Here is a 21,472-nt window from a genome sequence, read left to right as displayed (position 1 = left end):
TTCTCAGACCATGGTGAGGCAGGTTTGGAGAATATTGGTGACTATATTTGCCATTAGATTTAGCCAGTTCTATTTTGTGCTTTCATGCTTGTGTCGTAGTTAAATATGCAAGCTGACAAGCTGCAATTTCCCTTGGTCAGATTCTCTGAGTAGAAAGCACAGCATGGCCACTACAGTATGTTTGATGCATGCAAGCGTGCAAGAAGGTGTGCTGTTTAGTAACGGCAGGTGCGTGCACAGGAGTAGGGCACAAGCAGACTTCAAGCCGCGTCAGCTGCTAGTCAGATAAATGCATAAAAGCAGAGTATGCATTATGAGTTTGGGTCAGTTTTCTTTTGTGTTTTCTGGAAGTCGTTTGAGAGATGTGTAAGGCAGGGTAAGGTTAGGATGGCGTATGGAAAAGCTGTCAGGTCTCTTTTTCAGGGAAAAGCCTGCCTATATTCGCTTTGAAAAGAGAATAAAGAGGTAAAGAGGCTTCAAGGCTGAGGGTTCCAAAAAGTCCTAGTATGAATTGACATTTAGCTCTTTTTCTAGATCTTTCTCATCTTTATATATATAAAATCCAACATATGTCTTACTGTCTGTATGACTGTTTGGTTTTTATGAGAGAACTACTTAACGGATTTATCCATCCATCCATTATTCAACCCGCTATATCCTAACTACAGAGTCATGGGGGTCTGCTGGAGCCAATCCCAGCAAACACAGGGTGCAAGGCAGGAAACAAACCCCGGGCAGGGCGACAGCCCACTGCAGGACACACACCCACACACACCAAGCACACACTAGGGACAAATTTAAGATCGTGAATGCACCTAACCAGCATGTCCTTGGACTGTGGGAGGAAACCCACGCAGACACGGGGAGAACATGCAAACTCCACACAGGGAGGACCCAGGAAGTGAATAACGGATTTAGATTAGGTTTTTTTCTATAATTTGCTTGAACATTCCGGTTGATTTTGCAGCTTCTCTCATCGTGCTAAGAATCATAGTTCGCTTGCAGGAGCAATATATTTATGCTGATCCAAGACAGAGGGTGCAGGCCAAGGGAAGGGGGAAGCGTGACGTCAGGATTGGGGAGCCGAACAGGGCCCTCCTTACTGTCCTTTTTCAATAATACACAGACAAAGCCATGTGGCACGGCTAGTTTCAAATTAATAAAAAGGCTGGGGGCAATAATCTGGTATTGAAAGTTTAGATTTTTGTTTTACTTGGTACAATTTTGTCACAAGGTTTATTGTTTATTTTGCTTAAAAAGGACCTTTTGAATGACCATTCTTAAAGTTTTAAGGAATAACTTTTATGATAGTATATTAGTTTGCACAATCAATGTCTTCTATTTTTGCAACAACTGCATCTCTGTGGCTGCCTGCCTTATTGCTCCGCGGGTCCCATTTACTACCTGAAAACATTGGGCACATAACAAGCGCACACATATTCTAAAATATTTATAACACTGCATGTTTTCAACAACAAAAAATGCAATGCTTTTTAGTGGTTATGACTTGAGTGGCTTTGAATCCTCAGAAAACAGTCATCTTATGTGTCTTTTAATCATATACTGCAGTGTTTGCCCTGCTGGACTTGGTAGCATGCAGTGTTGTTAAGACAGGACCCGACTCCCTGAAGGCATGAGATGAACAAGCAGATTACAAGTTGAATAGATGGATGAATGGACACCATAGTGTTTTTTAGACCTGGCCCTGGGCTTCCTGTCCTCTCTATTTTTTTTTCTCTCACCAACTGATCACTCATTAATGTAATTGGATTCATTGTTTAACTGAATTAGTTATCTTGATTTTTCTCCACTATTTTTATATGAAATATAAATGTGATATGAAATCAGAAATATAAATATAATATGAAATCTGTACTAACCCCTACTCTCTCTTCTGTTTCCTTTTCCGGTGTCCTGTTGGTGGTGGCGTGCGCCACCACCATCTACCCAAAGCACCATGATGTTCCAACAATGATGGATGGATTAAAAGCCAGAAGTCTGTATGACCATCAGCATCAAGTGACTCCGTGAAAAACCTGAACTACAAAGAGGTCTATTTCATTTATGTTAGGTAGAATGCCCAGAGGGGACTGGGCGGTCTCGTGGCCTGGAACCCCTACAGATTTTATTTTTTTCTCCAGCCTTCTGGAGTTTTTTTTTTGTTTTTTCTGTCCACCCTGGCCAACGGACCTTACTCCTTTCTATGTTAATTAATGTTGTCTTATTTTAATTTCTTATTTTGTCTTTTATTTTTCTTCTCTTCATTATGTAAAGCACTTTGAGCTACTTTTTGTATGAAAATGTGCTATATAAATAAATGTTGTTGTTGTTGAAATGTAGTACTTTTTTATTTATTTATTTATTTTTTCCCAAGCTTATTTAAACTTTTACTCCCTTCTTTATTTCTTATTGTCTGTTATTAAAATACTGCGGTGGGTTGGCACCCTGCCCAGGATTGTTTCCTGCCTTGTGCCCTGTGTTGGCTGGGATTGGCTCCAGCAGACCCCCGTGACCCTGTGTTCGGATTCAGCGGGTTGGAAAATGGATGGATGGATGTTATTAAAATAGCCACTTGATGATGAACACCAGATGTGAATGAGTAACGCCTCTTTAGCACACATTATCATTCGCTCTGGTGTCCCTTTTATTTTAATTCTCAATGGTAAAAGAAGCTATTTAAAAGAAATTAAGGGAATAAACAGTTAATAAGAACTTCATTCTTAAATTTAATAAAGGCATAAAGTGAGTTTCTGTGTTATGGCAGTGGTTCCTACAGTCATCCCTGGAATTAACTTGAAATAGGTTCTTTACAAATGAGAATTAGCAGACAAATATTATTGAGTTTTAAAAGAGGAGCTGTTAATTATCATCATTCACATCTGCCTGTTCATCATCAAGTGGCTGTTTTAATAACAGACAATGTCAAAGAAAGAAGATCTTGCATATAATTAGCAGAAGTATTTTTGCCTTGCTGACAAAAGATAAAAAGTCTTATCAGAATGAACTGCATTTCTGTGTGGAAGTCAGCAAAGATTTTTTCACTGGCATATTAAATGTAAAACTATCATGTGGACAAACTAAAGAAAGAGGTTGGAGACAGTGGTCCACACAACAGAAACAGACGTTTGCTCTGTGGTTTGTATAGGTGCTTCACCAAATAATAAAGAACTTTTTCTAAACGTATCCCACCACTGTTTGTAAATTACAGAGTGTGCCCTGTTTTAACCTGATCACACATACAGTGGCGTGGAAACGAATTTGTGTATGTTGTTGAGGCTGGCATGTAACACCATTTTGTTTTCTTTTCTTTTCCTTCAGATCCCACACTTCCTTTGTCACATTTCCTATTTACAAAGAGAAAAGCAGTCTATAGCTGTCCAAATCCTCCTATACTTACAATTAAAATACTGGAAGGAGCTGGCCTCTGCTTCAGATACACTGCTTTCAATGAAAGCTGGAAGGCACAGATACTTTAAGAAATTTACCACAGTTTCCAGTTGCTTGGACTTAAAAAATCCCACAGAGGCCATTAAGCTAATTTACCAATTTACGTAACAGCATAACTTCTAAAGCCTGCTTAATCAAATTCAGAGTTGCTGGGACACCAGAGGTGATCCATGCAGAACTTTGAACAAGGCAGGAATGAACCTGAAATGGAATCACAGAGCCACTGATGGATACATCCATGTCCACACTTGATAAGACACAGGGAGGACATGCAAACTCCACAAAGAAATAATCATTCATTTTGCAAACATGCCTTTTTTAATTAAATATTTGCAGTGACCTAGAGTTGGGTATTAAGCTGAAGCCAAGTATCACACACAAATCCACAATAACTCATACCAAAGCCACATTGGAGTTAGGGATTAATTAAGGCATAAAAATACAAAAATCATGAAACACATCTTTATTAAAGTACACAAAAAAGTGAAAAAACTTTGATAAGTTAGATTAAATATGGATTAATCAAAATATAAACAGTTTCAATTATGCCAGCACTCTAATGTAACCACAATTTATGTTTAATAAAAAATAGTTTGGAATCAAAACCAGAAAGTACTAATGTACTTTGGGATAAAACAATAAGAAATACTGACCTACCGTGTTGAAACTTTTAACTCTCCAATGAGATCAATCAGCAAAAGATGCTTATCTGTAATGTAGCAAAACAAATCAGCATTGTCAAATGTGCTTAGTCCAGATTAAAATGAATGAACTCAGCAGTGAACTCATAACTATAAGCAGGAACAGAGTGCTGGACCGGACACCAGTCCATCATGGCGGCCACTGGTTCACACACTCACACCCAGGGTCAGTTTGGTGCTGCCAGTCAGTTTAACACTCGCTTTTCTGGACATACACAGTACACACTAGCAGAATGAGCACATTATACATAGAAAACAACAAAGTATTCTTTGTCTAATCCTGTTTTTTTTCCATTAATTGGCTACAATCCCTACTGGCTGCTTTTTGAGCAAAGGAGGAAATACACTCTTAAAAATAATGGTTCTTTAATGGCACTATATGGTTCTTTACTAGTTTGTGTGGTTCTTTGTCGAACTATTGACAAAGAACCATTTCATTTTAGGAAGGCATCTTCACATAGGAAGTTGGTTCTTTGTGCTTTGAAAACCTTCCTAATATGTAGAAAAAAACCCAGGATCATTAATATATGGTATAAGCTACCTATAGCAGAACACTAACAGATTAAGAAAATCTAGATTTAGCCTACTGCACACGAGTCCGTTTAAAATCATGACCCATTGATATTTCAGAAATCTATTAACATCTATTCAAGGTTATTTACTGTATGGAGCATGTTACAGATCTAAATAAATAAAGGTTCTTTCTGAAACCTTCATGTGGATGGGTCTTTTGGGGGCTAAAAGTGGTTCCCCTATGACACAATTATTTTTAAGAGTGGTATATCCCTGAATGAAAAGCCATTTCAGACTTAGAGCACATATATACCCCTCTCATTCATACACAGCCTAAATTAGAGTCAATAGATCATACGCATATTTTAGACTTGGAACAACTCAGACACATGAGCCTCAGGTACAAGCAATGAAGGCAGGTATGCATTAGGGTTAGACTTGTCATTAAAAAACCCGCACTGCCTCACCTAACAAGCAATAAAGCAGAATGTACTTTTGCAATTTCTTTCAATAAATAATTAGTTGTTTTGACTTTTAAAGTAAGAGAAATACCAAGAAGTCGATGTGTAAGGCAGAAAGAGATCACGATCTCTTTAATGAGTTCACGTTAATCACAGAATGTTTTTCTTTAAAGAGCTCCTGAGCGGATTACAATTTGGGTTCAGATTAAAAAAAGCTTCCAGACTTTATCCATTAAACACCATTCAGCAACTCGCTGTTTGAAGATGCGCTGTAATGCAGCGCGCCAGCGCGTATCGATCTATAAAAACCCACATCAAAATCCTATCAATTAGATTATAAAAACAAAAATGGGTAACTTCACTCGATAAATTAAATTGTTGTCTTCGTGGGATTTTCGCTTTGCGAGTCTTGACTTGAGAAACATTAACCAGCAAGTCAGGACAATAGCTGTCTACTGGTGTGACCGGTTTTTGATTAATTCAATCACTGGCTGGATTGGCGCCTGGGCAGCACGCGATTTTCACGGAGGCCGTCCGGGTGTCGGGAATAAAAACCTCTGACTGGGGAGGCTGTTAGCACTTGTGCTTAAGATGGATCTCCTTGCTGTTCTTCTTCTGTTTGGAAGCGGGCTGGCCGCCTATGGAGAAGGATTTGTGAGTACTGCACATTTAAACGAGATTTGAGTAAAGCGAAGTTGTATTGAGTATTTATACAATTTTTGGGTGTTTTCCTTTAGGCGTTTTTAATGCTAATTCATTGTAATTGCCTCTTGGTGCGCAATGGAAATTAAACATGTATGTTACCTTTTGAATTCTGTTTAAAGTTTGCGGGAAGTGGAAACGGGACCAGAGATGAGAATGGTGCGTGCCAGTGCTTCGTCTACCTTCCGGACCCCACCTTCCCAGTAACAAGAGTGGAACAGCTGGAGATCCAAGCGGTGTCTTTACTGGCATCTGTCGAGCGGGAGATTACAAAGGTAACGGACTTTCTTTGCAGATGAGATCAGTTAGTGCTGATCTATGTAACTGTTACCTGATGCAGACGACTGACTTCTAATTATTTTTATATAGCGCTTGTCTCTCTCCTGTGCTGTCGGCTTAAAGAGCCGAGGCCAAACTTTACCACAGTAAGAGCGCTTGTTTAAATATCTTTTTGTATTGCAGATTGGCGTATACACAAATAAAATATCCGTATATGAAAAGCGAATGCAGAACCTCACACTTCGTGTGGACCGCTTAGAAAAGGGGGAGATTACGTACACCGAGTTGGACTTCGAGTTGCTTAGGATTGAAATTAAAGAGATGGAGTCTCTGGTTTCTCAGCTCAAAGCTAGCTTCTCCGACAGCAACTTCCTTGTTGACCAGCTTTATCTAGAGGTAATTCCACTTGAAAGTTGTCAAGTTTAGAATCTTGCAGATGTGTGCTGGGCTTATCTATTTTTATTTATTCTTCAATAGATCCGGAACATGAGCAGGACCGTGTCCAGCTTGGAAGCCTTGGACAAAAATAATGTTCTTTCTGTACGTCGTGAAATTCTGTCATTAAAGAAGAGGTTGCAGGAGTGTGAAGAACTGAAAAACACAACCACCATCCCGACTCCAAGTCCCCCAATACTCTATGGTTGGTATCTACATTTTTAGATAAATACAGTATGACTTAATTTTCAGTCGACCACTGCTCTGCAGATTCTTGGTAGTGTTGATCAGCTGGGCTTTGCCTCTATATATGAATTAAGGTAGTATTAAACATGTGATGGATGATCAGTTTATTATAGTAGGAGAGATTAAACTTTTGTTGGTATGGGATTTTATTTATTTATTTTTTTTTAAAAGCATGAAACCTGTAAAATTTTCCTTTTAATTAGGAGTTGTGAACTGTATATTGGGCCAACCATGGCTGTCTATTATTAAAGAACTTGTCTCAAAGGCACAAGTACTACTATAGCACAGGAACTGCTTATCTACACGATTTTTTTTTTTAATGGACCTCTTTTGTTTTAAATAGGCTCTTGCAACCATGGTCCAATTTCAAATATCAGCCAGCCATTTGTGGTGCAGTTGAATTGGAGAGGATTTGGCTTCAAAGCTGGTGCCTGGGGAAAAGATCCTGAACCTGTAGCCCCAAAGAAAGAACTTTACTGGCAAGCCCCCCTGAATACAGATAACCGATACATGGAGTATTACAGGTACTATGGCTCCTATGATGACTTCCTGCTGTATAAAAATCCAGCAGAAAAAAGAATCACCTATGGCCAAGGCAGTGGCATGGTTGTATATAAGAACTATTTGTATTACAACTGCCATTCTTCAAGGGATGTCTGCAAGCTTGATATTGAGACTAATACTTTAGTAGTGAGGAAAACTCTTCCTAATGCTGCCTATGACAATAGGTTTTCTTACTCCACACCATGGCAGGATATTGATGTTGTTGTAGATGAAAGTGGGCTGTGGGTTATTTATGCCACTGAAGAAAGCACTGGAAACATTGTAATCAGTAAACTGAATGAGACCACTCTGAACATTGATAAGACCTGGGTGACCAAACAGTACAAACCTTCTGTTAGCAGTGCATTTCTTGTGTGTGGTGTTCTGTATGCTACCAGAACTGTAAACACTAGGCAGGAAGAGGTCTTCTACATGTATGACACAAAGACTGAGCAGGAGGGTAGGGTCAGTGTTGTATACAGCAAGATGATGGAATACATTTATGGTGTCAACTATAATCCCAAAGATCATAAACTCTATGCTTACAATGATGGATATCTTGTCACATATGACCTCAGTTTTAGTCCTGTTGTTCAGGCCCCTAAGCCTGCCTAAATTTGGTTTAATCACTTTGTCCTGCACGACTTTAAGTTGTTTTTAATTTGGAATTTTTAAAGTTCTTTTTAATAAACCTGGTTTAATTAAATTTTGCGTGTCTTTTTTTTAAAAATGTATAACAGCACTGTCTACAATAGTGGGGTTTCATGTAAATGGCCTGGAGTTGGTTGCAGCCACAGCTGTAAACGGAGGCAACTAATTCTGAATGATGCATTTGGGGGATTGTATACAAATGCTAACACTCCTTCCCCCACCCTCTACAAATGTGCCCTTGACTAAAGGAGATTGTCTTTGTGTGCCGCACTGAATAGGTGAGTTGGAAAGTACGGACCCCTTCTCAGTAGTGGTTTCACATTGGATTGAAGTGGCTCAACATACCCTCCTGCAGCCTTCACCATAGTTGTAGGAATCTGGGGTGCTATGCAGGCAGACTTGTGGGCCTAGGTGGGATGCCACTGCATTACAAAGTTTACCCCTGTGTGTGTGTGTGTAGGGGATTTGTGTTTTTTAATCCAGGAGTTGGTGGGGTTTTTTTTTTTTTTTTTCAAAAATGATCCTAATGCCAACTATTTCTAGTGCTGGGTATCCTCACAGCCACCCAATATAGTGCTGCTCTCCCTGGCAGACAGCATTCATTTGGCATTAAACTATACCCTCTATGGTGTTGTGAAGCACAGTATGCATGCAGGATTTTGGTGTAAACTCGATCTGTAAATGAATTGAGGTTCTCATGTCATTCTGTAACTCTAGTCCATAACTGCCATAACCATGAAACGATGAACATGCTGGAGACCTAATTTTCACATGCCGACATAGAAGTTGGATTGAATTTAATGCCCAGGAATAAATGCTGTCATTTATACAAGCCACAAACACACACACCCCAATACTTCTGCAATATTCAAAGACCAAAACCGAATCTGTGCTGGTCCTAGTGCGTTTGGTTGGCATCATACCCCTCCCTAGCATAGGCAAAAGGGAACTAGGTGATAGGAACATTTTGTTCCTCACTATGGATACGAGGGCCACCACCATCTCTTCATGCTGAAGTACTATTCTTTTTCCCAGCACCTAGGACTATCCATAATTTCCACCTGGGTTCAGTCCCCCATTTCCTGGTGGCGATTACCACAGTGATCTCAGCCTCCAACATTAACCCAAATATATATTTTAGCACTTTTTTGGCCAAGGAACAATTTATATCCAAAAACCTCTAAGACTGCAGTTGTCTACAGATGAAACACACATGTAAGCTAAATTTATCCAAACAGGAAAATCTGTAGTGATTAGTTGACAAGTTAATAATTATCACACGAGTAGTCAGAATAAATAACCACAAATTGGTATGAAAGTTTCCCCAAAGGTTTTCTTGCACTACTGTAGTGCGTTTTCTAGAAGCTTTCTGTTGGGACATGGCATTTGTTATGGGTGCTCTATGAGCAATAAAAAAATCTAATAGAGATTCCTACATGATGTTTAGAAAAGGAATGTCCTCTCAGTTTTATCAATTTTTACAACATAACTAAAGATCTAAATAGGACTATAGTGTCAGTAAATGAGACTGCATTCTGACTGGCAGCATTATTTGAATTCAGGAATTTTGATACTGTATATTTGTATTCATTTTAGAGGGAAATGCCTCCTAGATCTGCAAAAGTGAGGAGGGTTTGAAGCATGAGATTCTGAAGAATGTGCATCACAAATTACATTTATGTTTAAAGCATCTTTGCACAGACTAGTGGCATCAACTACATACCTGAGCTAATCTACTGAGAATTCAGGGAAGAAACCCAATTGATGCTGAAGCCTCTTAATGTGTAATCTACAGTTCTGTTGATGTTTCTCACCATTTCTGTTAATCAGAATAAGATTACCCCTCCTTTAACCGCCACCTTATCGTGGTGGAGGGGTTTGCGTGTCCCAATGATCCTAGGAGCTCTGTTGTCCGGGGCTTTATGCCCCTGGTAGGGCCACCCAAGGTAAACTGGTCCTAGGTGAGGGATGAGACAATGAGCAGTTAAACAAACCTCCTATGAAGAAAAACAATTTTGGACGGCGTTTTCCCTTGCCCGGACATGGGTCACCGGGGCCCCACTCTGGAGCCAGGCCTGGAGGTGGGGCTCGATGGCGAGCGCCTGGTGGCCGGGCCTGCACCCATGGGGCTCGGCCGGGCACAGCCCGAAGAGGCAACGTGGGTCCCCCTTCCCATGGGCTCACCACCTACGGGAGGGGCCAAGGAGGTCGGGTGCAGTGTGAGTTGGGTGGTGGCCGAAGGCGGGGACCTTGGCGGTCCGATCCTCGGCTACAGAAGCTGGCTCTTGGGATGTGGAATGTCACCTCTCTGAAGGGGAAGGAGCCTGAGCTAGTGCGCGAAGTTGAGAGGTTCCGGCTAGATATAGTCGGACTCACCTCGACGCACAGCTTGGACTCTGGAACCAATCTCCTTGAGAGGGGCTGGACTCTGTACCACTCTGGAGTTGCCCCCGGTGAGAGGCGCCGAGCAGGTGTGGGTATACTTATTGCCCCCCAACTTGGAGCCTGTACATTGGGGTTTACCCCGGTGGACGAGAGGGTAGCCTCCCTCCGCCTTCGGGTGGGGGGACGGGTCCTAACTGTTGTTTGTGCGTATGCACCAAACAGCAGTTCGGAGTACCCACCCTTTTTGGAGTCCCTGGAGGGTGTGCTAGAGGGCATACCTTCTGGGGACTCCCTCGTTCTGCTGGGAGACTTCAATGCTCACGTGGGCAATGACAGTGAGACCTGGAAGGGCATGATTGGGAGGAATGGCCCCCCCGATCTGAACCCGAGCGGTGTTTTGTTATTGGACTTCTGTGCTCGTCACGGATTGTCCATAACGAACACCATGTTCAAGCATAGGGATGTTCATATGTGCACTTGGCACCAGGACACCCTAGGCCTCAGTTCGATGATCGACTTTGTGGTCGTGTCGTCGGACTTGCGGCCACATGTCTTGGACACTCGGGTGAAGAGAGGGGCGGAGCTGTCAACTGATCACCACCTGGTGGTGAGTTGGCTTCGATGGTGGGGGAGGATGCCGGTCAGGCGTGGTAGGCCCAAACGTGTTGTGAGGGTCTGCTGGGAACGTCTGGCAGAGCCCCCTGTCAGAAGTAGCTTCAACTCCCACCTCCGGCAGCACTTCAACCACATCCCGAGGGAGGTGGGGGACATTGAGTCCGAATGGGCCATGTTCCGTGTCTCTATTGTTGAGGCAGCTGACCGGAGCTGTGGCCGTAAGGTGGTCGGTGCCTGTCGTGGCGGCAATCCCCGAACCCGTTGGTGGACACCGGCGGTGAAGGATGCTGTCAAGCTGAAGAAGGAGTCCTACAGGACCCTTTTGTCCTGTGGGACCCTGGAGGCAGCTGATAGGTACCAGCAGGCCAAGCGGAATGCGGCTTTGGTGGTTGCTGAGGCAAAAACTCGGGCGTGGGAGGAGTTTGGGGAGGCCATGAAGAACGACTTTTGGACGGCTTCGAGGAGATTCTGGTCCACCATCCGGCGTCTCAGGAAGGGGAAGCAGTGCAGTGTCAACACTGTATATGGTGGGGATGGTGCGCTGCTGACCTCGACTCGGGACGTTGTGGGTCGGTGGGGGGAGTACTTCGAAGACCTCCTCAATCCCATTAACATGCCTTCCAATGAGGAAGCAGAGCCTGGGGACTCGGAGGTGGGCTCCCCCATCTCTGGGACTGAGGTCACCGAGGTGGTCAAAAAACTCCTTGGTGGCAGGGCCCCGGGAGTGGATGAGATACGCCCGGAGTTCCTCAAGGCTCTGGATGTTGTAGGACTGTCTTGGCTGACACGCCTCTGCAACATCGCATGGACATCAGGGACAGTGCCTCTGGATTGGCAGACTGGGGTGGTGGTCCCCCTCTTTAAGAAGGGGGACCGGAGGGTGTGTTCCAACTACAGAGGGATCACACTTCTCAGCCTCCCTGGAAAAGTCTATTCGGGGGTTCTGGAAAGGAGGGTCCGTCGGATAGTCGAGCCTCGGATTCAGGAGGAACAGTGTGGTTTTTGTCCTGTTCACGGAACAGTGGACCAGCTCTACACCCTTAGCAGAGTCCTGGAGGGTGCATGGGAGTTCGCCCAACCAATCTACATGTGTTTTGTGGACTTGGAAAAGGCGTTCGACAGTGTCCCTCGGGGAATCCTGTGGGGGGTACTCCGAGAGTATGGGGTACCGGCCCCCCTGATAAGGGCTGTTTGGTCCCTGTACGATCGTTGCCAGAGCCTGGTCCGCATTGCCGGCAGTAACTCAAACCCGTTTCCAGTGAGAGTTGGACTCCGCCAGGGCTGCCCTTTGTCACCGATTCTGTTCATAACTTTTATGGACAGAATTTCTAGGCGCAGCCAGGGCGTTGAGGGGGTCCGGTTTGGTGGACTCAGGATTGGGTCACTGCTTTTTGCAGATGATGTTGTCCTGTTTGCTTCATCAGGCCGTGATCTTCAGCTCTCTCTGGATCGGTTCGCAGCGGCTGGGATGAGAATCAGCACCTCCAAATCCGAGACCATGGTCCTCAGCCGGAAAAGGGTGGAGTGCCCTCTCAGGGTTGGTAGCGAGATCCTGCCCCAAGTGGAGGAGTTCAAGTATCTCGGGGTCTTGTTCACGAGTGAGGGAAGAATGGAGCGCGAGATCGACAGGTGGATCGGTGCGGCATCCGCAGTAATGCGGGCTCTGCATCGGTCTGTCGTGGTGAAAAAGGAGCTGAGCCGCAAGGCGAAGCTCTCAATTTACCAGTCAATCTATGTTCCTACCCTCACCTATGGTCATGAGCTATGGGTAGTGACTGAAAGAACGAGATCGTGAATACAAGCGGCTGAAATGAGTTTCCTCCGCAGGGTGTCTGGGCTTTCCCTTAAAGATAGGGTGAGAAGCTCAGTCATCCGGGAGGGGCTCAGAGTAGAGCCGCTGCTCCTCCGCATCGAGAGGAGTCAGATGAGGTGGCTCGGGCATCTGATCAGGATGCCTCCTGGACGCCTCCCTGATGAGGTGTTCCGGGCACGTCCAACCGGGAGGAGGCCCCGGGGAAGACCCAGGACACGCTGGAGGGACAATGTCTCTCGACTGGCCTGGGAACGCCTTGGGATTCTCCCAGAAGAGCTAGAAGAAGTGGCCGGGGAGAGGGAAGTCTGGGCATCTCTGCTCAAGCTGCTGCCCCCGCGACCCGACCTCGGATAAGCGGGAGACAATGGATGGATGGATGGATGGAGAATAAGATTATGATACAAGTTCTCTGGATTTATTGGGTGTCTGTTTCAAACAACTATGGAGTTAATGTAATGGAAAATGGTTAGGATTAGAAATGAGTACATTAGAGGGTCAGCTCAAGTTGGACAGTTGGGAGACAAAAGTCAGAGAGGTGAGATTGCGTTGGTTTGGACATGTGCAGAGGAGAGATGCTGAGTATATTGGGAAAAGGATGTTAACGATAGAGCTGCCAGGAAAGAGGAAAAGAGGAAGGCCTAAGAGAAGGTTTATAGATGTGGTGCGAGAGGACATGCAGGTGATGGGTGTAACAGAAAGGACAGAAAGATATGGAAAAAGATGATCTGCTGTGGCAACCCCTAACAGGAGCAGCCGAAAGAAGAAGATAATATTCAAAAGGTCATTTGTGTATCACTACAGTTAAGTTTTGTAACTGCTGCATCCCTTCATTTACAGGTTTTGCGACATCATCATGATAGCACTGTTTTGCTAACTAGATTGGGTTTATGGTGACACTGAAATCTACATAATTCAATTTTATGAACAATATATAACACCTATGCAGTAACACACTTCCTGGATTTATTGCTCTTGAAGTTACCTGGCATTTTTTAATTAACTTCCATATTTAGTTGCCTCTTGCAGGAAAGATACAGTATTTTTTGGCATCTTCTTAGTGTTTTTTTAAATGTACAATTTTTTGAATACTACAAACATGTATTTTAAATTTAATACTGGGTTCAAAGAATTGTCTTTTTTCTGCAATTAGCAATCAGAAATGAAAGATGTAATATAATAATAAAAAAATAGTAAAGAAGAAAATAAAATCAGCAAAGAAGATAAAGGGGAACCCACTCACCAGTGCTCAGGTATCCTGTCTATGATTGTTCCTACTTTGAACCCAGTACAGCTGCAACAAGCTTCAGCTCCCAGAGACTAAGAATTGGATGAATTGGGTTTAAAAATGTCATTTTAATATTCATTGGGGCTGCATGGATGCATTTGTGATGGCTACCTGACACAAAACTCGAAAGAAGGCTTAAAGCAAAAATCAAGGCTGGAGTACCCCTGTGGGTGTCATTTTTTAGTCAGGGCTCCCCACTGTCTGGGGTTCAAATGTCACATTTTTGTCCATTTTCTTCATTTTTTTACATTAATTGTGTTTATATTTTATCTTTCTATAATATTAATGTGTATTCTGCTATGTTCCTTGTGTTTTGAAGGTGGTTCCCCAAGAAGTGGGGTCACCTTATCATGGCAAGGAATTGCCCTGAGCCCTATAAAGGTTGAAGAAAACCCACACTCCCTTTCAGTTCATTAAATGCACTAGGTGATCAGCATTTTAGCCGTTGCTTAAATAACTCAATTGAGGAATAGGAAACTTTAAAAAATATTAATTAGCAAGACAGAACAAAACCTCTCTGGTGGCAAACAAGACTGACCTGTTCAGATTCAGTGTCTATACCAGAACTGAGACACAAGCACATATTGGGAAATAAAATGTTCCTTCCTTTTCACCAGCCAGGGCAAAAGAACCGTAAAGGTGCAGGTTGATGATTTTGTTATGTGTAAAAGTGTACTGGTAGCCTAAGGGTCAGGATCTGTAACTGCTGTTTTTTTCATATATTGTTCCAGTTTTAAGTAGCTTATACATTTAGTTTTTATTATAATTATCTTATATCTGATTGTGTGGCTTTAAATACTTTTAGTAATTGCTACTAAAGTTAATTTTGATAGTTTGACAGAAGACTCCACTATCTAACTGTTCCAGAAAGGAACAGCTGGTGTTGAAGGAGGGTGCTAAAGTGACTGATTTATGCCTTAATTGTCTTCAAGAATATGGAATGTTAGTTTTGTTTTTTCCCATGGCTTCAGTTTTATCCTGTCCATCTCTGACAAAAAAGGTTTATGTTATTATTTACCTTGTTCCCCATCACTCATTTTTTTCTTTTGCCCTTGAGTATCACCATCACTTATCAAGTATTAAGATAATTTAAAAAAATCATGTTAATTGCTTTAGTAATCAACTTTAGTGTTTGTCATGGTGCAACTTTCAGAGATATATAGTATAAGGAGTTATGAGTCTAGACTGTTTAAATCCAAATTTAATAAAATGACATATTCATTACAGAACTTTGACGAGACATGGCAGCGTTGTGCAAAAGAAAAGAGTTAGTCGTGGACTGAACACTTGTCCATTACAGGGCCCACTTCCATATACTGTACAGTCATGTATGGATTGTGAAAATGTTTTGATCATCACAATCCATCCATCCATCCATCCATTTTCCAACCCGCTGAATCCGAACACAGGGTCACGGGGGTCTGCTGGAGCCAATCCCAGCCAACACAGGGCACAAGGCAGGAACCAATCCCAGGCAGGGTGCCAACCCACCGCAGGACACACACAAACACACCCACACACCAGGGCCAATTTAGAATCGCCAATCCACCTAACTTGCATGTCTTTGGACTGTGGGAGGAAACCAGAGCGCCCGGAGGAAACCCACGCAGACACGGGGAGAACATGCAAACTCCACGCAGGGAGGACCTGGGAAGCGAACCCAGGTCTCCTAACTGCGAGGCAGCAGCGCTACCACTGCGCCACCGTGCCGCCCATCATCACAATCCATACATTTAATTTCTTTTTAATTTATTACTTATCCTCTAACTGATTATTTGCTCATATTGTGTGCAAACTGTGTAGCTCTGATGTAGTAACAGAAATAGTCACAATGTACATAATTTTTATACATGAACATAACAAAAACAGAGCAAATTTTAATCTCAACATCAAATCATGACAATAGTAAAAGTCCATTACAATTTTAATTTAAGTATGGAAATTTGATAATCAAACAGGAAAACAAAAATTCTAGTCAACAACATTCTCACATAAAATAAACCTCTGGGAGATCCACAGTCAGTTACAGTCAAAGTCAGACAAATTTACGGATCAGATGACCAAGACCAACTAGCCACCTACTTGGCATTCAACAATATAAATACCCAAATACATTATAAAAATCTTTGCATTCTTGGATTCTAAGGCTTCCACTACCTTTGTGTCACTTCCCATGGGCAAGAGTAGCAACTTTGCAATATAGCAGTTGTCGTAGAGTCCCAAAGAATGTAAGTTGCAAAACAGCACTTCCAAAAAAGGCCCACTAGCAGGAGAAAACCATTAAACCCAGCTAGTAACAAATGCAAAAAAATAACTTTATAAAATAAAAAAGTTTTATTTTCACAGAAATGCTCTGAAACAAAAGCACAAAAGGAAAAACAGAGTTGTCTCAAACAAAACGTAATCCAGGCAAACAAGGTCTAAATACAGAAATCCAGAATAAGATCAAAAACAGAGCATACAGAGTCAAAAATCCAGTAATTCACAAAAGCACAGAAAAATGCACATGTAAAATCAGTGGTCCAAAACACAATTGATATGAAGTGCCAGGGACTTTGGGAAACCTCTGGAATTTATAGGGCAGAGGGCAGTTCCTGGTAGCGATTGGCAGATGGCCTAGCATCTTGGGGGACCACCCATAAGACACTTTGGACATAGCACAGACAGCTTAAAGATGAAATCAAAAACAGAGAACAATGTACATAACCAACAGAAGCGATATTACTATAGCTAAATGACACAAAAATGACCAAAAAAAGACATGAAATAAGACTCTGATCCCCAGCAAGTGGAGGAATCCTCCTTCAAACATGAGAGCAATGACATCAATTGTCACGGTAGGATACCAAGAAGAGAAACAGAACAGATGAGAGCCAGTAATAGTTCAGAATAATCTATCTATCTATCTATCTATCTATCTATCTATCTATCTATCTATCTATCTATCTATCTATCTATCTATCTATCTATCTATCTATCTATCTGTCTGTCTGTCTGTCTGTCTGTCTGTCTGTCTGTCTATCTATCTATCTATCTATCTATCTATCTATCTATCTATCTATCTATCTATCTATTTATATTGCAATGTGTGCCTTATTTTTTGCAACTGACCACCCTATGGTTACAAAGGTGACCACTAATAAGATAAATTAAGAACTCTGGATGCATATCCTCTTTCTTGTTACAGAAGTGCAAACACCAAGACATACCTAAGAAAAAAAACCTAGAAACCCATTATCACTGAGAACATTCTGTAACTGCATTAAGGAATACCCCTTAAAGTTACTGCTCTGATAGGGAATTTAAAAAAGAAATAGTTAATTTGACCTAATTAAGAGGACAGGAATTCTTCCTGAGGGAAATCCCCAGGCAAACCTGCAGGTAAAGTAAAAAGCAGTGTGCAACAGTTTAGCCAGAGTTTTATTCCTCACACATCAAAAATATGTATTTTATGTGTTATCTTTATTTTATTATTAATTATTAACAGTTTTTTGTCATTATGTGTTGAATATCATTTTGTTTACTTGTGTTTTTCATGTGTTAAGTTATGTGCTCTGCCCCCTTAAAATAGAGTTTCAGTGACTGGGGCAACCATGACATCACAACTCAGGGATTGTCCTCTGCCTTTAAAGAGGCATATATCTCTATTGCTCTATTGCCTTCACTCTGCACAGCACTCACAGTACCAGTGTACAGGCCAGTCATGATATCCAGCAACCTTGAGGGGATCCCGCGAAACCTCAGGATGTCCCACAGGGCAGCTCGATCAACTGAGTCAAACGCTTTGCGAAAATCGACAAAGGCTGCAAAGAAACTCTGACGATATTCGTGTTTGCGCTCCATGAGAACCCTCAGTGCCAGGATGCGGTCGATGGTAGACTTCTTTGGCGTAAAACCAGACTGTTCTGGTTGCTGGTAGGTGAGCAAGTGATCACGGATCCTATTGAGGAGGACACTAGCACCGGCACCGAGAGCAGTGTTATCCCCCTGTAGTTGCTGCAATCCAGGCGATCACCCTTCATTTTCCAGATAGGGACAACAAGTCTAATTTTCCAGTTAGTTGGGATGATGCCAGTCTCCCAAATGGAAGCAAGGATTGCTTACAATCCCTGGAGGACAGCCTTATCACCAGCCTGGAGAAGTTCACCCCAGATACCACAGATTCCTGCAGCCTTTCCTCCCCTCAGCTGGTTCACCACCTGTGCAATCTCAGTGAGATTGGGTGGTTCACAGCTAATTGAAGGATCAGCCTCAAGGACTGTGGACCCAGAGATATCCAATGTCCTAGCTGGAGAATCACCTTTGAGAGGCTGGTCCTAAAATAGCTACAACCCCTTTTTTCAGAAAACATGGATCTTCTGCAGTCTGTCTATCAGACAAACATATGTGTGAAAGATGCTGTTATCTACATGCTCCACAGAGCCTACTCCCACTTGGACAAAGTCAGCAACACGGTCAGGATAATGTTCTTTGACTTTTCCAATGCTTTTAACATGCTTCTGCTTCATCAACAGGAGGAAAAGCTCAAGGCTTTGAATCTTGATGTCCCCACAGTCTTCTGGATCATGGACTACCTGGCGAACAGACAGCAGCTGAAGCTGAGGGAATGTGTTTCAAAAATGATGGTATGTATTACTGGAGCACTTCAGGGAGCTGTCCTGTCTCCCTTCCCATTTACCCATTACACAACAAACTTCCGGCAGCACGGTGGCGCAGTGGTAGCACTGCTGCCTTGCAGTGAGGAGACCCGGGTTCGCTTCCCAGGTCCTCCCTGCGTGGAGTTTGCATGTTCTCCCCGTGTCTGCGTGGGTTTCCTCCGGGTGCTCTGGTTTCCTCCCACAGTCCAAAGACATGCAGGTTAGGTGGATTGGCGATTCTAAATTGGCCCTGGTGTGTGGGTGTGTTTGTGTGTGTCCTGCGGTGGGTTGGCACCCTGCCCGGGATTGGTTCCTGCCTTGTGCCCTGTGTTGGCTGGGATTGGCTCCAGCAGACCCCTGTGACCCTGTGTTTGGATTCAGCGGGTTGGAAAATGGGTGGATGGACAACAAACTTCCAGCACAATACCAGCGCATGCCATCTACAGAAATTTTCAGATGACTGGTCCATCATAGGCTGTATCAATAATGGAGACAAGTCAGAGTACAGTAAACTTGTGGAGGAATGGAACAGTGTGAGTTTTTTTATGGTGACTGGAGTGCCAATTCTGCCACCAAACCCCAAGTTTTTCCCTGCAGGTTGGAGGGCCTACATGCAGTGCTGGATGCAGATTAATGTCATACCCTGGACGGAGAAATTGCAGGTTAAGGGCTTTGCTCAAGGGTCCAATGAAGTAGAGTTACTTTTGGCAACCTAGCCTCGGAGCCACCACTCTGCCCCAGTGCAGGGACAACAACAAACTCAACAAAGCAAGACAAAAGAGCTGGTGGTGGACTTCAGCTGTACCAACGAGTCCATGAGACCAGTCATCATCCAGTTAGAAAACATAGAAGTGGCGCAGAGTTACAAGTACTTGGGGGTCTATATAAAAATCAAACTGGACTGGTATGACAACATAGTGACTCTGTACAAGAAGGGACAGAGCAGACTTGCTAAGGTCTTTTGATGTGTGCAGCAAGCTGCTGGAAATGTTCTCTCAGTCCATATTAGCAAAGGTGATGTTCTACAGTGCAGTCTCCTTGAGAAGCAACCTGAGTTCAAAACTAGCACAATGCCTTAGTAAATTTATCAGAAAAAGCATGCTCCATCACAGGGTGAATCACTGAAACCTGCTGTAGAAAATCCATCCCCTCCAGTAGGCACTCTCTTGGAGCACTTTTAGCCACAGGCACATTCCACCACAGTGTGCTAAGAAGTGTCTCTGGGGGTCCTTTAGGCCCACTGCTATCAGGCAATTCAATTCTTCCTCACGGGGCACTTGTTAAGTTCATTTTGAAATACCATTTTGACATATCTGCACAATATTTATTTATTTGTTTAATCGATTGATTCATTGATAGATTGGTTGTATTATTTATCCTATGAGTCTGTATTGTCGTTTTAATGTTTCTGCTGCTGTATGCATCTGAATTTCACTTTGGGATTAGTAAAGTTTTTCTAATCTTATCTAATATATATTCAAGTGGAGGAGTGGAGTCCTTTAGAGATTTATTGAGTGCTGGAGTGTTAGCACCTTTATGTAAATATTACATGGATTTTCTTTTTTTTATTTATTTTTTTATTCCCAGATTTTTCTCTTGATTTTGCTTCCTTTGGGTTGCCTTTTAAAACATACCCTTGTGCTTACTTTCTGCACTTTCTTTATCTTTATTTAATTTTTCATTATTTTTAATATATTATTTATGATAATTCTCCATTCACGTTGTTTCCCCAAGAGCTTTACGATTTCTTCTCATTTAAAAAAGATTTCTGTAGATTTGGGAGATTTAAAATTATTTGCACTTTTAAAGTCATTACCCCATTTTGAGCAAGACCTTTGTCTTGCGATTGGGGCGTGGCTGCCTGGGGGTGAACCATATTCTTTTGAGAGATAGTGAGGTCCTGGTCTGGCACTTTTCTGAATTTTGGAGCCTGCACCCCCTTTCACCATGTTTGTGCTGCACTCACACAACTCAGTGCAGGGGGACAATGAAAAGGAGAGGTCACCGTATTGTTCTCTAATTGAATAAACCAGCTAGAATGTCCGAACTTAAAGAAAGCATAAGAATTATGTATATTTGTTTCTCTGAGTGCCCCTCCTAGTGGTTAGAAAAAGAAATATATATATTGCCTTTTATATATATAGGTAAGGTGGATGGATGTTACTAATGGGTGTTTAGAAAAACATCTGTGGATCATTTTCCAATCTGTTGCAAAATAAAGCAATAGTTACAGTACTTGTTCACTAACTTGAGAAAACATAAATTTTGAAAACAAATGCAAGTGATAGTGGGAGGAAATACAAGAACTTGGAGAAAGCATATACGCCCACAGAAACATAGTAAAATACTTTATGCTCAATCTATGCTATGCACTATTCATATTCAAAAACTGAAATAATCAATTAAATTGCATACATGTCCCTAGCAAAGGGAACATTGCTAGGATTGCTCCATGGTGATGTAGCAAGAATCAACAACACTTCCTTTTAAAGAAAGTGTTGGCTATTGTCTTGACTGGTGAGTACATTAAGCAATTTATTGAATAAATGAAAAATATCAAAGCATGAAAAGGGTACAGTTTAGACTGATGTAGTATATTGGTTTTAAGGAGAAATTACAATTTACTCATATGGTCTGTGCTGAAAAGTGACTCTTCATAAACATAGATTAGTTGTGCAAACACAGTTATGTGTAACATTTAAATGCCATATGGTCTAAGCAAAACATTGCACATGATCAAAGAGATGATAACTGTACTA

General features: G+C 42.3%; 1 protein-coding gene across 1 annotated transcript; it reads left to right on the top strand.

Moving 5' to 3' along the window:
- The first annotated feature begins 5,610 nt into the window (after positions 1-5,610).
- Positions 5,611-8,033, top strand: LOC114650163 (olfactomedin-4-like). The gene is made up of 5 exons (XM_028799637.2): positions 5,611-5,776; positions 5,947-6,099; positions 6,287-6,499; positions 6,581-6,743; positions 7,128-8,033. Exons 1-5 carry the CDS (start codon positions 5,714-5,716, stop codon positions 7,940-7,942), a joined length of 1,407 nt encoding a protein of 468 aa, XP_028655470.2. The 5' UTR covers positions 5,611-5,713; the 3' UTR covers positions 7,943-8,033.
- The last annotated feature ends 13,439 nt before the right edge of the window (positions 8,034-21,472 follow it).

The sequence above is a fragment of the Erpetoichthys calabaricus genome, chromosome 4, assembly GCF_900747795.2.
Source record: "Erpetoichthys calabaricus chromosome 4, fErpCal1.3, whole genome shotgun sequence".
Lineage (NCBI taxonomy): Eukaryota > Metazoa > Chordata > Cladistia > Polypteriformes > Polypteridae > Erpetoichthys > Erpetoichthys calabaricus.
This window is presented reverse-complemented; position numbering and strand designations above follow the sequence as displayed.

Coding starts and splice junctions, on each gene's coding strand:
- LOC114650163 (XM_028799637.2), top strand. CDS start 5,714: ATGGATCTCCTTGCTGTTCTTCTTCTGTTTGGAAGCGGGCTGGCCGCC. Junction 6,500..6,580: donor TTGACCAGCTTTATCTAGAG/GTAATTCCACTT, acceptor ATTCTTCAATAG/ATCCGGAACATGAGCAGGAC. Junction 6,744..7,127: donor AAGTCCCCCAATACTCTATG/GTTGGTATCTAC, acceptor TGTTTTAAATAG/GCTCTTGCAACCATGGTCCA.